We start from the raw sequence: 16,052 nt of genomic DNA, 5'->3' as shown, positions 1-16,052 counted from the left end.
AAAACTAGTCCTATATTGACATAACCTGAAAGGCTGCCCAGCAAGGAAGAAGCCACTGCTCCAAAACCGCCATAAAAAAGCCAGACTACGGTTTGCAACTGCACATGGGGACAAAGATTGTACTTTTTGGAGAAATGTCTTCTAGTCTGATGAAACAAAAATAGAACTGTTTGGCCATAATGACCATCATTATGTTTGGAGGAAAAAGGGGGAGGCTTGCAAGCTGAAGAACACCATCCCAAAAGTGAAGCACAGAGGAGGCAGCATCATGTTGTGGGGGTGCTTTGCTGCAGGAGGGGCTGGTACACTTCACAAAATAGATGGCATCATGAGACAGGAAAATGATGTGGATATATTGAAGCAATATCTCAAGACATCAGTCAGGAAGTTAAAGCTTGGTCGCAAATGGGTCTTCCAAATGGAGAATGACCCCAAGCATACTTCCAAAGTTGTGGCAAAACAGCTTAAGGACAACAAACTCAAGGTATTGGAGTGGCAATCACAAAGCCCTGACCTCAATCCCATAGGAAATTTGTGGGCAGCACTGAAAAAGTGTGTGCGAGTAAGGAGGTCTACAAACCTGACTCAGTTACACCAGCTGTCAGGAGGAATGGGCCAAAATTCACCCAACTTATTGTGGGAAGCATGTGGAAGGCTACCAGAAATGTTTGACCCAAATTAAACAAGTTGAAGGCAATGCTACCAAATACTAATTGAGTTTATGTAAACATCTGACCCACTGGGAATGTGATGAAATAAATAAATCATTCTCTCTACTATTATTCTGACATTTCACATTCTTAAAATAAAGTGGTGATCCTAACTGAACTAAGACAGGGAATTTTTACTAGGATTAAATGTAAGGAATTGTGAAAAACTGAGTTTAAATGTATTTGGCTAAGGTGTATGTAAACTTCCGACTTCAACTGCAGGCTTGCTAACCAATTTATAATGAAACTAAATTAGCCTTCCTTCTGGTGGTCCGACTGGGACCCCTTACTCTGAGGTCTATAACAATTGCTCTAATAAAATAACTGAATTGAGCAAAACAATATCGTCAATATGTCCCTACTGGAACAGGGAAATCGGTCAGGTGCAGTTTTACCCGCCTGTATAGGGACTATCACATCGCTGTCATATCTGAAAACAGTGGGGTAATCCGCCCTACCGATCACGGTGAACAACTACTCAGGACGGCCCTATGGGGTCCTAGACGTTGGTGGCTATAGTAGTAATCCTGTCAACGAAAGACTCGGCATCCTGTGGTTTTTCGAACACCTTCTCTACCGTACCATGGGTAAGAATCAGCCGACCAGGAAAGAGGAGGCCGTGTCTGATTCCCGCATCTCTGAGTTTCTTCCTAGCTCCATGAAAGTCCTGGCACTGTTTACCTCAGCAGTGTAGTCTGGGTATATGCTAACCCGAGCTCTGTTGAAGGACAGGGGGAATTGCTGGCGGGACAGGCACAGAATATTTTCCTTCTCGGGGTCGTTGTGTATTTTGGCAATCATGACACGGGGCCGTGTAGCGGAGAACAAACCGATGCGGTATAAATTCTGCCACGAACTGTGTTGGTCTGCCTTTCTCAATTTTTTCTTCCAAGCCTGTGATTTTGATATTCAAACGTCTTGAATGTCCTTCAAGGTCAATTAGCTTGAGTTTCATAGTTTTGTTTGCTGTTAGTAGCTCTTCATACTGTCCCTCGAGGGTGGCAATGCGTTTCTTGTGGTCACCTTCCAGATCAATAATGCGGGTTGTATGTTCAGCCAGGGAGGCTTGCACCGATTGTAAGGATGAGTTGAGATGATTAAATTGAGTGTTCATGTCCTCTTCCATTTTTTTGATAGCTGCTAATATAATAGTCAGTGAGGGGTCTGAGTCAGGGTTAGCCATGCATTAGTTTCCCTTTGGCCGCGTTTCTCGTGGAGTTGCTCATTGTAGCAGTTTGGTCGGGCAAAAGTAATAGCATTGTGTATAATTGAAATTTAAGCAAAAGTGAGGATGAGGTAGTCAGAGAAGCGTCTACTCCATGTGGTGCTCACTAGTGCCCCCTGTTCCCCAGTGATGTTTCTTTATTGAAATTAAGTAGATATACTATACATCCAATCTAGCTACTGACAGACATAATGACAGATAGGACAGGGCCTGACAGCTAGTTACCTGCTGAGAGTCTCCCTCTGTATATGGCAGCTTGGTGGACACGTGGAACATGATCTCCTTGTTGTGAAAGTTAGTGTAGACAGACTCTGTTCCTGTCTGGCCGTGGGTGACGTCCAGTCCTCCTCTGAACCTGCAGAACCAGAGCGTGAACCAGACCGTTACATCACCAACAACAGTAGCACAGGTCGTCTCAGACTCAGTGCAACCAGCCAGTGCATCCACACCACTCTGTCTCATCCATCATAGAGTGAATGCCAAGGGCAGTTATCCCCTTCCACTCAATCATGATGTCCGTATCACTCAGAATATTATATTGCTCTAAATCGAGAGAATCAGAGCAGATCTACCATAATAAACAAGACTTTAGACTTCTGAAGTGTCATCATTCAGGGAGTCATGTCAAAGTCAATTGTAATCGAGAGACATGACCAGTCTTTCATCTGCCATGTCAATACCATTCTAAGGCCACGCTTACCCTTTAAAGTCATGGAGCTCAATCTTGTCCCCCAGAAACTCCAAGAACTCTACAAAAGCAGGACTCTCGTCGCTGTTCCCAAATAGCTCCTCCTCTGTGGTCTACAGGGAGAAACACAAGGCTGTGAAGAAGTACTACATCTGAGCTCAACAGGAAATCAGTCAGGCATCCTTTGGAGGAAGGACAGCAAATCCTCTTAGTTTGGGAAGGAGGGAGAAGCTCACACACCTAAACTCTCCTGAGAATGGCTAAGCTGGAGTCTTATGATGACCAGGAAGTAGCACAGTCATAATAATACTCCAAATATGGGAAGCAATCAACTGTTATAAATGTATATGACTTTATATGATTTTACCACCACAGGCTATATAACACTCACCTGGCCAAACTTCTGATAAATGACTCCAAACTTGAAATTGTTGCTGATGACATGCTCATCAAAGGTGACAATGAGCCTTGAAGCCTGGGAAAAATGAGAATTGTACATTCAGCAGAGTCATGGTGAAGGGGACTTGCAATGTAAAGCGGTGAGGGGGAACATAAACACACTGTAGTTGAGAAATAAAACATTAAAACAGCAATAAATGCTCCTTGTTGGACCATACTATTATTGTATTGTAAAATAGTTATAGTTAGCTACTCCATTGTAAATGTACAGAGCTGACCAGGTAACTAAATCATTTCAAGATTAATACAGAGCCTACCTTTGGGTAGAGGACTGGGTAAAATCTGTCCACATTTACCTCTTCAAACACCAGCTGCAAAATAAAAAAGTACTTTAAACTTTTCCTCCTGCCATTGCAACTTTATACAATAACTTAATTTCAACTTCAGATCCAGTAAATCCCTTTCCAACCATTCTCCACCGGGCTAGAGCATTAACATCTCCTTCTGGACTGTCCGTCATCCTACCTTGGCCATCTGGACCACGTTGGGGAACTCAGTCAGGCAGGAGATAGGAATCACATCATGGTGAGTTTTTAATTTGGTCCTAAAAGACAAATTGATGGAACAGTCACATATATATTCACCATTCTTTCTTTAGAGATAGGATTCTCATGTCAACACTTTGGTTCCATTTTTAAAAAAAAATCCTTCCCGTTTTGTTGACATCCCTGTTGATGCAAATGTGACACAAAACCAGTGTGGATAATCTTTCTAAGGATGCTGTGGAGACACAATAGTGATTTGCATAGCCAGCCTTGCCACAGTCAACTATGAGCAACACAACCTGTTCACACCTGCTGTCTTTTCAGTGACAGCACAGCAGGCACATAAACCGACATACCTAGGTACTCTCTGGCATACACCCCCTGCAAACTGAGCACACTAACTAACAAAACAACCATTACAGCTGGAGTGCACTCTCTAGGGTTGTAAAATGCATTCACAGCTTTTATGGAATGTTACTACTCTATCATTAGTGTTATAACGTGGTGGAATTGATCATTTCACAGTGAGCGAGCATGTTGGGTAGAGGTGGGTGTGTTTGTGTTAGCACAGTGCACAGGCGGGCCTGGCCATTGTTTAAGGCTAGAGTGCTGCCATGCTGAGCTAAATGAACCTCTCCCTGAACACATACTGTAGTAGGGGATGGAAATGTGGACACGACTGCTTAACAAACACTATTAGAGGCTGAAGCAGACATATGTCCTCTGCTCTGGGTCAGGTGTTATTGAAAAGCGCCTGCAGTCCTTTAATGGCTGTATTGTCCTGGAACAGTGTGAAGAGAGCCTGAGAGGAGGCCACAATGAAAGAAGAGAGAGAGGGAGAGAGAGAGAGAATAATGAGAGAGAGAGAGAGAGAGAGAGAGAGAGGGAGAGAGAGAGGGGGGGCACGTGGGGAGAGAGATAGAGAGAGTGGTGAAGACAGAAGAGAATGGGGGAGAAGGGCAGTGGGCAATAGAGAAATTAAATAAGAGAAGAGACAAATAGTGTGTAGCACAGAAGGCTGGTGATGGAGGACTTCTCATAATTATCCCTGGAATAGTGTGTGCATGGAATGTATCAAAATGTTTTTGTTTTTAAACCAGTCCATTTATTATTTTCCATGCATTACTATGAGCCTGTCCTCCCCCAATTAAGGTGCCACCAGCCACCGGTGGTGTGTAGAGAGAAAGAGGAGGCAGGGGGATAATATGAATGGTACCTTAGCAGCAAGCAGAGATGCTCCTGGTCCCCGATGACATCATACTTCATGGAGAAGACCAGGTGGCCCAGGCCGATGTCCATGGAGTAGTAATTAAAGTGTTCCTATAGAGACATCACCAGAAGGTACACTCAGATAACAAATAATCCACACTTCAGGCAATGTTCATTATTCCTCTTACTGGCCCAGTCCCCTCAGCCTAGTCCCCCTCAGCCTAGTCCCCCTCAGCCCAGTCCCCCTCAGCCCAGTCCCCCTCAGCCCAGTCCCCCTCAGCCCAGTCCCCCTCAGCCCAGTCCCCCTCAGCCTAGTCCCCCTCAGCCCAGTCCCCCTCAGCCCAGTCCCCCTCAGCCCAGTCCCCCTCAGCCCAGTCCCCCTCAGCCTAGTCCCCCTCAGCCTAGTCCCCCTCAGCCTAGTCCCCCTCAGCCTAGTCCCCTCAGCCCAGTCCCCCTCAGCCTAGTCCCCCTCAGCTCGACTGCTCAAAGAGAAAAGCTCCTCCAGCTAACTCAACAGTGGTACATACAGATAATACTTTAATTTGTTATAAACACAGTCCCCTGCCAGGAGAATGAATGGACTGAGCCTCAGCCTGTGATGTAAGCCTGTGATGTAAGCATTTTGAGGGACTCTCAGCTAGCAAAGAAATATACTATTCTATTTTATTTCAATCTACTTAAATTTCAGCTGGAATCAAATCTCCAGAAAAAAAGTAGGGAGCAGAATGGTGCTTATCAGATGATGCTCACCTTGCCCATGAACTGCTTCCTGTAGATCTTGGCCATGCTGTTGGTCTCCAGCTTGATGTGGGAGGACGCACAGGGCCTCTGCTCAGGCTCAGGTGTGGCACTGGGTTTGTGATTGGTCCCCTCGATCCAGTAGCCTCCGAACTGAGGCAGCAGGATTAGGGGGAAGGGGCTCCTACGACCCAGGACCTGATTCCAACCAAGAAGATGAAGTTAATAAAGTTAAATGAAAATAAACACAATACATGGGATTCAATTCAATAGCAGATAAAGGGCAACCACACTTTGGGTTCATTCAGACTGTTTATGATGTATCAAAGAGCTCTATATGTGATACAGATTTCAGTTTCCAATGGTTTTTTATCATACACAGCTCTGTATGTGAGTCAGTTTTAAATTGTTTGTACCTCATGAACACTGGGGTAAGGGATATAGTCCTCCTCTGTCTGCAAGAAAACCACATGTCATAATAATGCACAACATTTTTCCATTTACCATCATAGTCCCCTCATTAATGCAGCATGTGACTTTTATGTTGACAGCACAATCAACCAATGTGTAAATGCTCAATCTACAAAGCACATAACTAGAATGAAAGGAACCCACATTAAATCATAGATTGAAACCACATTGACGATATTGGGTGGGCTATCCCAACTAATGAGACCCAATTTTTGGAGTGACCACCACAATAAACACAACAATGTATTCACATCCTTATTGTCCACTAATTGTGACACTCAGAGCTTTGGCGAGCATCCCTTTAAACGGACACAGACTGCCGACCCGCCGAGGATATGCTACACAATCCAGCGTTCCAACACTGCAGTAGTCTGGCTGTGTGATAAGATTGATGAGGTTGGGGTTCTAATTTGAGCGGTGTGTGTCTGAAAGCCTGTCTGACGGGAGACAAGGAGAGGTTCAAGGCTCTGCCATAATGGAGCCTTTGTCCACAGGGAGTCTGTGGGGAAATGTGAGGATGGACTAGACTCACTTTGAGGGGTGGAGGGAAGGTGCATCTCTGCTCGTCCATTCTGCTGCCCTGTGGAGGGAAATAGAGGCATGCCAGGGGCCAGGTAATATACACAGCACACACACACACTAACACAGCTGCACAGAAATAACATAGACTTCTCACTCCAAGTTAACTTCAAAACAATAATAATATTCAAGAGTATAATGTTTTAAATGTTTCTCTAAACCAATCTTGGCATTACAGGCACATAGGAAAAGAGAAAAATAGGAAGATTTCAGATTAAGGACAATACATTGCTTCAACATATCAACTAAACATAGCATGAAGATATAGCAAAGGGAGAGACAATTCAAATGTCAGTGGAAGAAAAAAGATAGGGTAGTAACTGAAGCAGAGGAGTGAGTGTGTGAGAGACAGAGGACAGCAGAGAAGGCGTCACCAACAGCCAGGCCCAGACCACACACATCATTGAGTCAATCAGAGGGAGTAAACCCACTGAAACAGAATAGTGAACACCATCGTCATTAGCCATGGGTGTCCGAGGCTTCATCCCTGGATGTTTTTGGTCCAGCCTGAAACCTTTGTTTTAAATTTCAGTCTGATATGAGTTTCCATAACCACACATCACTTGCACTATGCGGTATTAAAAAATAAATAAATACAGACATTTTTATGACAAAAATAAACAATGCAATATAGATGCGCTAGGCAGTAGCAGGCACTGCAAGAAGTCCCTGGAGTTACGCGGTGACTGCTGTGATTGGTAGAGATTTCACAACTTTACTACAACATTGAAAGGCTGCTGAAAATATCAAATAACATTGATATTTAACCCAGTTTAAAAATAGCAACGTTGAGGAAGTAAAATTGACCAAATGAATTAAATTATAGAGGTCTAATGATCTATTCCATTCAACATGCTTGGCTCATGTCTGTTATTTCCAATATATTTGTAGGTTATGTAACTATTTGTAAGAAAAATGGCCAATTATTAAATAGGTGAAATTATTTAATTGAGCTTTTATTTTTATTGCAATTTCTATTCACTTAGCTACTTACTTTTTCTAATGTTGTTGCATTGTCGAGAGGTTAACTTGCAGGTCAGCATTTCATTGCACTGTGTTATTAATTATTTATTTCAGCTTATATTTCTTTCATCACATTCCCAGTGGGTCAGAAGTTTACATACACTCAATTCGTATTTGGTAGCATTGCCTTTAAATTGTTTAACTTGGGTCAAATGTTTCGGGTAGCCTTCCACAAGCTTCCAACAATATGTTTGGTGAATTTTGCCCATTCCTCCTAACAGAGGAGGCCTCCTTGATCTCACACACTTTTTCAGTTCTGCCCACAAATGTTCTATAGGATTGAGGTCAAGGCTTTGTGATGGCCAATACCTTGACTTTTTTGTCCTTAAGCCATTTTGCCACAACTTTGGAAATATGCTTGGTGTCATTGTCCATTTGGAAGACCCATTTGCGACCAAGCATTAACTTCCTGACTGATGTCTTGAGATGTTGCTTCAATATATCCATATAATTTTCCTGCCTCATGATGCCATCTATTTTGTGAAGTGCACCAGTCCATCCTGCAGTCACGCACGCACACAACATGATGCTGCCACCCCCGTGCTTCACTTTTGGGATGGTGTTCTTCAGCTTGCAAGCTTCCCCCTTTTTCCTCCAAACATAACGATGGTCATTATGGCCAAACAGTTCTATTTTTGTTTCATCAGACCAGAGGACATTTCTCCAAAAAGTACAATCTTTGTTCCCATGTGCAGTTGCAAACAGTAGTCTGGCTTTTTTATGGTGGTTTTGGAGCAGTGGCTTCTTTCTTGCTCAGCAGCCTTTCAGGTTATGTCAATATAGGACTTGTTTTACTGTGGATATAGATACTTTTGTAACTGTTTCCTCCAGCATCTTCACAAGGTCCTTTGCTGTTGTTCTGGGATTGTCTTGCACTTTCGCACCAAAGTACGTTCATCTCTAGGAGACAGAACGCGTCTCCTTCCTGAGCGGTATGACGGCTGCGTGGTCCCATGGTGTTTATACTTGCGTACTATTGTTTGTACAGATGAATGTGGTACCTTCAGGCATTTGGAAAGGATGAACCAGACTAGTGGAGGTCTACATTTTTTTTCCGAGGTCTTGGCTGATTTCTTTTGATTTTCCCCTGATGTCAAGCAAAGAGGCACTGAGTTTGAAGGTAGGCCTTGAAATAGATCCACAGGTACACCTCCAATTGACTCAAATGATGTCAATTAGCCTTTCAGAAGCTTCTAAAGCCATGACATAATTTTCTGGAATTTTCCAAGCTGTTTAAAGGCACAGTCAACTTAGTGTATGTAAACTTCTGACCCACTGGAATTGTGATACAGTGAATTACAAGTGCAATAATCTGTCTGGAAACAGTTGTTGGAAAAATGACTTGTGTCATGCACAAAGTAGATGTCCTAACCGACTTTCCAAAACTATATTTTGTCAACAAGACATTTGTGGAGTGGTTGAAAAATGTGTTTTAATGACTCCAACCTAAGTGTATGTAAACTTCCGACTTCAACTGTACATCATGTGTATATGACAAATAAACAAACTGGGACTTAGAAGGGAAGGGGGAGGGCAGCCATAAAGAGAGGGGAAAAGATGGCCAGCTTTGTGGTTATTTGTGATTGTAGGTGAACAAAACATTGAACCTACATCGGCCCTTAAGTTATGTGTCCACAAATGTTATGTCATCTAAATATCTCACATTAGCTGGTAGAAACTGACAAAGGTCTACAGGACAATTTTTCGGGCTCATGTCTCTTAATATTCATGTAGCTCCTTATATGTTTGTGGACACATTTTTCTTTACAGTTTAGTTGCCCTGGTCGTGTCAGTATACAGTAACTTTCAAAAAGCGGCTGCCTCTAAAAACCAACTTGTCATTTAGAAAACAGCCAATGTGGCACCAATATGAGTCAGAAACATTTATTCTACTGTTGTCATGTTCTGACCATCGTTCGTATGTGTTTTCCTTGTTTTAGTGTTGGTCAGGACGTGAGCTGGGTGGGCATTCTATGTTTCATGTCTAGTTTGTCTATTTCTATGTCTTGCCTGATATGGTTCTCAATCAGAGACAGGTGTTAGTTATTGTCTCTGATTGGGAACCATATTTAGGTAGCCTGGGTTTCACTGTGTGTTTGTGGGTGATTGTTCCTGTCTCTGTGTTTGCACCAGATAGGACTGTTTCGGTTTTTGTTACGTTCATTTACGTTCTTTGTTTTGTAGTGTTTGTATTGATTCGTGTTTTTATGGTTGTTTATTAAACATGGATCGCAATCTACACGCCGCATTTTGGTCCGACTCTCCTTCACCACAAGAGAACCGTTACAACTGTCAATATTTACTACAAAGTCAGTCTCATCCAAAACTGAGTTTTGTGAGACTTGTGGTCGTGATTGCATCACAACATAAATAAAGGTTGGGTTTGTTTCAATCCTGCCCACATGCCCACAGCTGGCAGCACACAAGTAATCATACATTTGAAGTGCAGCTGCACGCGACCCGATCGTAATGCCTGTTGTAAATTTGAGTTGACTTCGGATATCCCTATGGGCTAGTTAGGGACCATTGGTAAATTACGAAATGTACATGGGACATTATGTTACAATTCCAATAGCTCCAAAGTTTTATGACTTAAACCCTCAAACCAACCATAAATTGTTGAAATGCATATACAAATATTGAAACATTTAATGAGAAAGCTAAAAGGTGTGCAACATGAAAAATTTATAATTTACATTGTGTAAATGTATTGACGGTGTCTATCTAGCCCCGGAGATAGGCTATCCTAAGCCTGAGTCAAATTCAGGTTGCACTACAGCTGGCTCAATCTAATTGGCTAAATTATTTGGCTAACTCTTCCCAACAGCGGACACACACATCAAACCACACCACGAAACAAACATTTGAATTCAGTCATGGCCGCTAGCATTTCTTAATTATCCAAATCTAAAAAAGGCCAAATCAGGAAGTGTAGTCACCCTTTAAAACTAACTAAAGACATGTTGCACCTTTACCTTGCTACCTTTCAGATGAGCCATGGAGGAAGACAGATAAGAACCACAGGCCAGTGGAGCACTTAGAACAGTAGCAGCCAGGGGCAAATGGTAGGAAAGAGGATAATTTAAGTGACTCAGACACAGGCACAAAATAAGTTAAGCTACCCCAGTATCCCCTTGAATATTTTGAATTGCAAAACTAAGGAGACACACCAGACAAGACCGAGACGGCAACAGAAGTGTAGGATATGATGGAGAGAGACACACCAGACAAGACACAGAGACAGCAACAGAAGTGTAGGATATGATGGAGAGAGAAAAACCAGACAAGAATACACCAGCAACAGAAGAATAGGTGTTGGAGAGAGACACCGGAAGAACAGAACAGGCCATAACAGAAGAGGATAAACAAAGGAGACAGTAACAAACAAGAACCTGAGACAGCAACATACAAGACACAGACACCAACAGACAAGAAGCAGAGTAGGTGACAGAAGAGGGCAGATGGAGAGAGAACAAGGTGGGTTGAGCACACGTAAGAATGTATCACTTAAAGTTGCTCTATAGATTTTATTTAGTTTGATTTATTTACAGGAATAATAACAGGTGAAATACAGACAGTGAAAAGTAAAACATGGTTTACAAAGAAAGCCTGTGAAATTACTATTAAAACAATTATTTATTTTATTTACTTCACACTTTTTACAACTGGGACAGGACGAGAGAGGAGGGTAGACAAGAGAAAGCAACATAGAATACTAAGAGACAGCAATATAAGAGGGCAACAAGAGAGACAGCAACAGACGACACAGGAAAGGCTATGGAGAGGAGGGGTGAGCACACAGTAGACTGTATCACTTAAAGCTGCTCTATGGATTCTAATTACTAAACAGTGTGTGTGTTTAAACATTTGACCAACTGGGGGACATTTTGTTAGTCCTCACAAGGTCAAATGTTATTTCTAGGGGGTTTATGGTTAGAATTAGTGTTAGAATTAGATTTAGGGTTAGGAGCTAGGGTTAATTTTATTGTTAGGAGCTAGGGTTAATTTTATTGTTAGGAGCTAGGGTTAGGTTTAGGGTTAAGGTTAGGTTTTTGGGTTAGGGTTAAGGTATGGGTTAGGGTTAGGGTTTAGTGAAAATAGGGTGTGTGTGTGTGTGTGTGTGTGTGTGTGTGTGTGTGTGTGTGTGTGTGTGTGTGTGTGTGTGTGTGTGTGTGTGCGTGCGTGCGTGCGTGTGCGTGCATGTGTATGGGTGTGTGTGTGGACATGTTTAACCAGAAGTAGCCACAAGAATAGTAAACAGAAAACAAATTGAAACTACAAAGAAGACAAAGCAGTGAGTAAAGTATACAGCAGAGATCTCAGACAACTTACAGTACCTGCATCCTCTCGATCATTGCAAATAGGTCTGATGTCTGAGGGAGAGAGAGACAGATCAAAGAAGGAGAGCGGTTTACTGGTTGGTGAAATATGCTGGCTCTACAGTCTTCTTCACATGAGATTTTTATTGTGTTCATCCCAACACATTTGTGGATGTGGAGCTGGGAGTGTAGTTGATCCAAGCCCTCTTTACATTACAACCAGCCTCTGACTGCATGCTCCTTGGCATCAATGTGTTGTGCTTCTTTCCCAGGCCAGTCACACCCCCCGAGCACACCATCACCCTCACTGAGGCTCCATTTACGACTCACTGAATCGCTCCTAACGAAAACAATTGCCTGGAAACAATGATATTCTCCTCTGTAGGAGCAGGCAGGGTGAATCCCAGTGCCTCTAAAGGCGGGGAGGGAATATTAAGGTTGCAAACAGCCACTAACCACCTTAACACACAGTCTCAGGCAGGCAGCTAACTCTGTACACTCAGGATGTATTGATGTGTGACTGTAACACACTTAGCCCATTAGATCAACATGGAATGGGGAGAGGAGATATTAGTCCGAAAATGAAAACAAATGAGATGCATGGGTTTACAAACTGGTTCTAATAGTACCCTCCATCTGTCATCTCTGTTAATTTCTAATCAATAGTAGTCTACTGTACAAGTCCTGCAGGAAGTGAGCCAAAGATACATAACTTCCAGACTCCTTTAACTAAAAATCAACACAAGTGCTGTAGCCTCATTACAAACTCCATTCACTATCAGCTCCCATTAACGGCATAATCAATTTTATCCCAGATAAGGTAATGGCAGGCAGCCTAGCGGTTGAGACTATTGGGCCAGTAACTGAAAGGTCGCTGGTTCAAATCCCTGAGCTGACTAGGTGAAAAATATGTCATTGTGCCGTTGAGAAAGGCACTTAAACCTACTAATATCTCTGGATAAGAGCATCTGCTAAATGACTCAAATGTAAAAATATGAGAACTAATGAAGAGAAAGGATACCTGCTGTCAAGCAGTTGAACTCTACTGAGGCTTGAGGATCTACTCTATTCAAGATAAGGGACGCTCATATAAAGTAAGAGAAGGAATACCCACAGCCAGGCAGCTGTTCTCCACAATGACCGCTATCCTGATGCTGGGCAGTTCCATCCTGACCACAACGCATGGACTAGGGAAGTTACCAATTAAAGACTCTGTGCTATTGGGTGAGATAGCCAATGTCAGCCCAGTGAGGCACTCTCTGTACCATGTAACACAAGTGGACTGGGGTGTCAAGCTAATGTTTCCACATGACAACATGAATTTACTACGGGTACACCGAAATCTACTGTTTGGGCACATTCACACATACTGACCAACACTGGCTTGTTTTAATAACCCATGGTTCACCGTGTGAACAAACAGTGTCATACGATACGCTGGCCGATCCTGCTGCTGCCTTTAAAGCAAACGAGTGCAAACTAACACGGTCAGTGAGGATCAGAACCAAAACAGAAATATTACTGTTTTCCAAACACAAATATTCACCTCACCAATTCCTTTATCAAAAATGTGAGTGCAGTAGTAACCTACACATGTGGGTTGACTGAACTCTCTGCCAGAGACAAATTGAGAGGTACCATTGAGAGGTACTGCCATGGTAACAAGTAAAAGTGATGGGACTGGAAACAGCAGTAAAGACTGACCCTGATCTAATGATCTCCTTTCCTACCCTCTCCACTGTCTCTGTGGCTACTGGAAACAGAGTCCTACCAAAACCAATCTCTGTCCACATGAGAAATTACACATTAATATAGGTGATAAGACTAACAGCAAGAGACACAGCTGTGCCTTCAAGTAACGAACAGCTGTTCTGACTGCAACAGAGTAATGGTGAACAGATGTGGATTTACAACACTACACTGTAAGATACCTAAGATCACAGTTATCTGCACTACATTATCTCTTACTCATATACAACAGTAGGAATGAATACTTACATCACTGTGTCGTCTCCTCTGGCCCCATGTAATAACCGAAGGACTGAGGAACACATGGCCACTCTTAGTCATCCTGAAGTCACTCATAACTCCAAAACTCCGACTCCAAAAACAGAGTGTGGGTATATTTGTTTCTGTGTGTATATTGACCAGAGTGTCAGAGCTCTAACTACTACTGTCACTTTACACTGTATTCTACTGCCCCTAAATACAAGACAAGAACTGCTGCGTCTCAGGTCTCTTAACAGGTCTGCATGCCCATTAGAATGCATGGGTTTGTATAGGTCTGTATGTACTATATCTGTGTGAGCATGTGCCTGACTGTAAAGATCCTCATCCCTCCCTTCCTCTTCTCACACACTCTGTCTGTTTTCAAGGAAGAGCATTTCTCCACCTCCTCTCTCGCTTTGTGGACTTCTCTTTTTTACCCTTTCATATGGTAAGTATATTGTTCTCTCTCTCTCTCTCTCTCTCTCTCTCTCGCTCTCTCTCTCTCTCTCTCTCTCAGAGTAGTCTGTGCTCAAAGCCTTTACACTGCAGAAGTAAAGTAAGTCTACCTTTAAGTCTGAATAACGTGTATAAACTGCTCTGTAAAGACCTTGATGTTACAGGAAGACCCTCCTTGTTCCTTTATTGACACAGCACATCTCTTCAGGGGCCTTTATTGACCCTGTGAAAGTTTTCATGGGCCGGGTCTGAGAGGAGTCAGCAGGCTGCAGGAGCCCAGAGAGGGTCTGCTGACACAGCCAGGTCCAGGGTCTGAGATCAGGGTCTCATCATCTCATCTTTTTAACTTTCAGAACAGAAAGAAGGGTAGTCATTGTGTAGTATGTTGGATGACATGTTTGAATAAGAGGAAGAGAAAGAGTGAGAGGGAGGAAAGGGGAAGAGTAGTTGTATTATTATGTAAAGTGTACACTGTGGGACTCCTCATCTTGGAGGTACTCTCCCACTATCACATGTCCAACCAATACTGCCCTATTTCATACCACAGGGAAACACATTTCAGGAACCTCTCAATGAAAACAGATTGGACTCATTTTATAATGGTCTGCATTTATACAATGAGAAACACTATCAGTTCTTCCACCAAAATTGATTTCAGCAGAGAGAAATCAATGGGCAAAACACTCGAGCAGGGAGAGATCTGAGGTTCTGTGATGAGGAGGCTACACAGTGCCTTCAGAAATTATTCAGACTCATTTACTTTTTCCACAGTTACAGCCTTATTCTGAAATGGATCAAATAAAATCCTCAGCAATCTACACACAATACCCCATAATGACAAAGCAAAAAAGATTTTTAGAAATGTACAGAAGTATTCAGACCATTGCAGTGAGACTCAAAATTGAGCTCAGGTGCATCCTGTTTCCATTGATCATCCTTGAGATGTTTATACAACTTGATTAGAGTCCACTTGTGGTAAATTCAATGGATTGGATATGATTTGGAAAGGCATACACCTGTCTATATAAAGTTCCCACAGTTGACAGTGCATGTATACTCAAGATGGCGTAGCAGTCACACGTCTTTGTCCTCGTCTTGTCATGTCCCATGTATATATCTTTTTATATATTTTTTCTTCACATATCTTTTTATATTTTTCTAAACCTCAACTTCAACCCGCAACCCACCTCACCCAATGTGGTGTGGATCTGCATTTTCTAAAGTATTTTTCTTTACTTCTGAATCGGAACCCCAACAGAAGCTAGCCAGGTAACTAGCTACTAGCTAGTAGTCAGCTAACCACTGCTAGCGGTCATCAGCTAACCTTTAGCTAGGAAAACTCTTGCACAACGCGATTCAAACCTGAGCATACCGGACTTATTTTCTCTCCATATCACCGAATTCCAACCGCAAGTTCTGAACCTTTTCACCTGGATCATCGCAGCTAGCTAGCTGCCTATCCTGGAGCTAGCCCATGCTAGGGCCATCTCCCAGCTAGCCGAAGAGGTCCATCAGCCACTCCTGGGATACATTATATATTTAACCAATTGACCTGGACCCCTTTTCCTGCCGTTCTGGAGACCTGCCGATCCTTCACGACTGGACTACCGACGTAATCCGCCCGAGGGGGTTCTTCAACTGGCTACTACGTTGCGACGACCCCTGAATGCCCATCTAGAGCATATCGGACTTTTAGCTGAA

The 16,052-nt window shown here is 42.8% G+C and overlaps 1 protein-coding gene across 11 annotated transcripts in view; it reads right to left on the bottom strand.

The window, feature by feature from the left end:
• The window catches only part of LOC112218790 (rap1 GTPase-activating protein 1), a 130,108-nt gene that overhangs the window by 18,027 nt on the left and 96,029 nt on the right, over window positions 1–16,052 (bottom strand). For 7 of the 11 annotated variants that reach the window (XM_024380017.2, XM_024380026.2, XM_024379946.2 and 4 more), the window contains 10 exons: window positions 11,925–11,960; window positions 6,518–6,565; window positions 5,931–5,969; window positions 5,527–5,712; window positions 4,784–4,887; window positions 3,548–3,626; window positions 3,340–3,393; window positions 3,015–3,098; window positions 2,636–2,736; window positions 2,161–2,290 (listed from right to left, as the gene is read on the bottom strand). In XM_024380017.2, coding sequence (XP_024235785.1) covers window positions 2,161–2,290; window positions 2,636–2,736; window positions 3,015–3,098; window positions 3,340–3,393; window positions 3,548–3,626; window positions 4,784–4,887; window positions 5,527–5,712; window positions 5,931–5,969; window positions 6,518–6,565; window positions 11,925–11,942 — 843 coding nt within the window. In that variant the 5' untranslated portion in view covers window positions 11,943–11,960. Of the gene's footprint in view, window positions 1–2,160; window positions 2,291–2,635; window positions 2,737–3,014; window positions 3,099–3,339; window positions 3,394–3,547; window positions 3,627–4,783; window positions 4,888–5,526; window positions 5,713–5,930; window positions 5,970–6,517; window positions 6,566–11,919; window positions 11,961–13,904; window positions 14,270–16,052 lie in introns of those variants that run through there. The other 4 variants (XM_024380008.2, XM_024379954.2, XM_024379971.2 and 1 more) reach the window with 3 other exon arrangements.

Source organism: Oncorhynchus tshawytscha, linkage group LG02, assembly GCF_018296145.1.
Source record: "Oncorhynchus tshawytscha isolate Ot180627B linkage group LG02, Otsh_v2.0, whole genome shotgun sequence".
Taxonomy (NCBI): Eukaryota; Metazoa; Chordata; class Actinopteri; order Salmoniformes; family Salmonidae; genus Oncorhynchus; species Oncorhynchus tshawytscha.
Note: the sequence above shows the minus strand (reverse complement) of the source record. Positions and strands in the feature narration are given on the sequence as shown.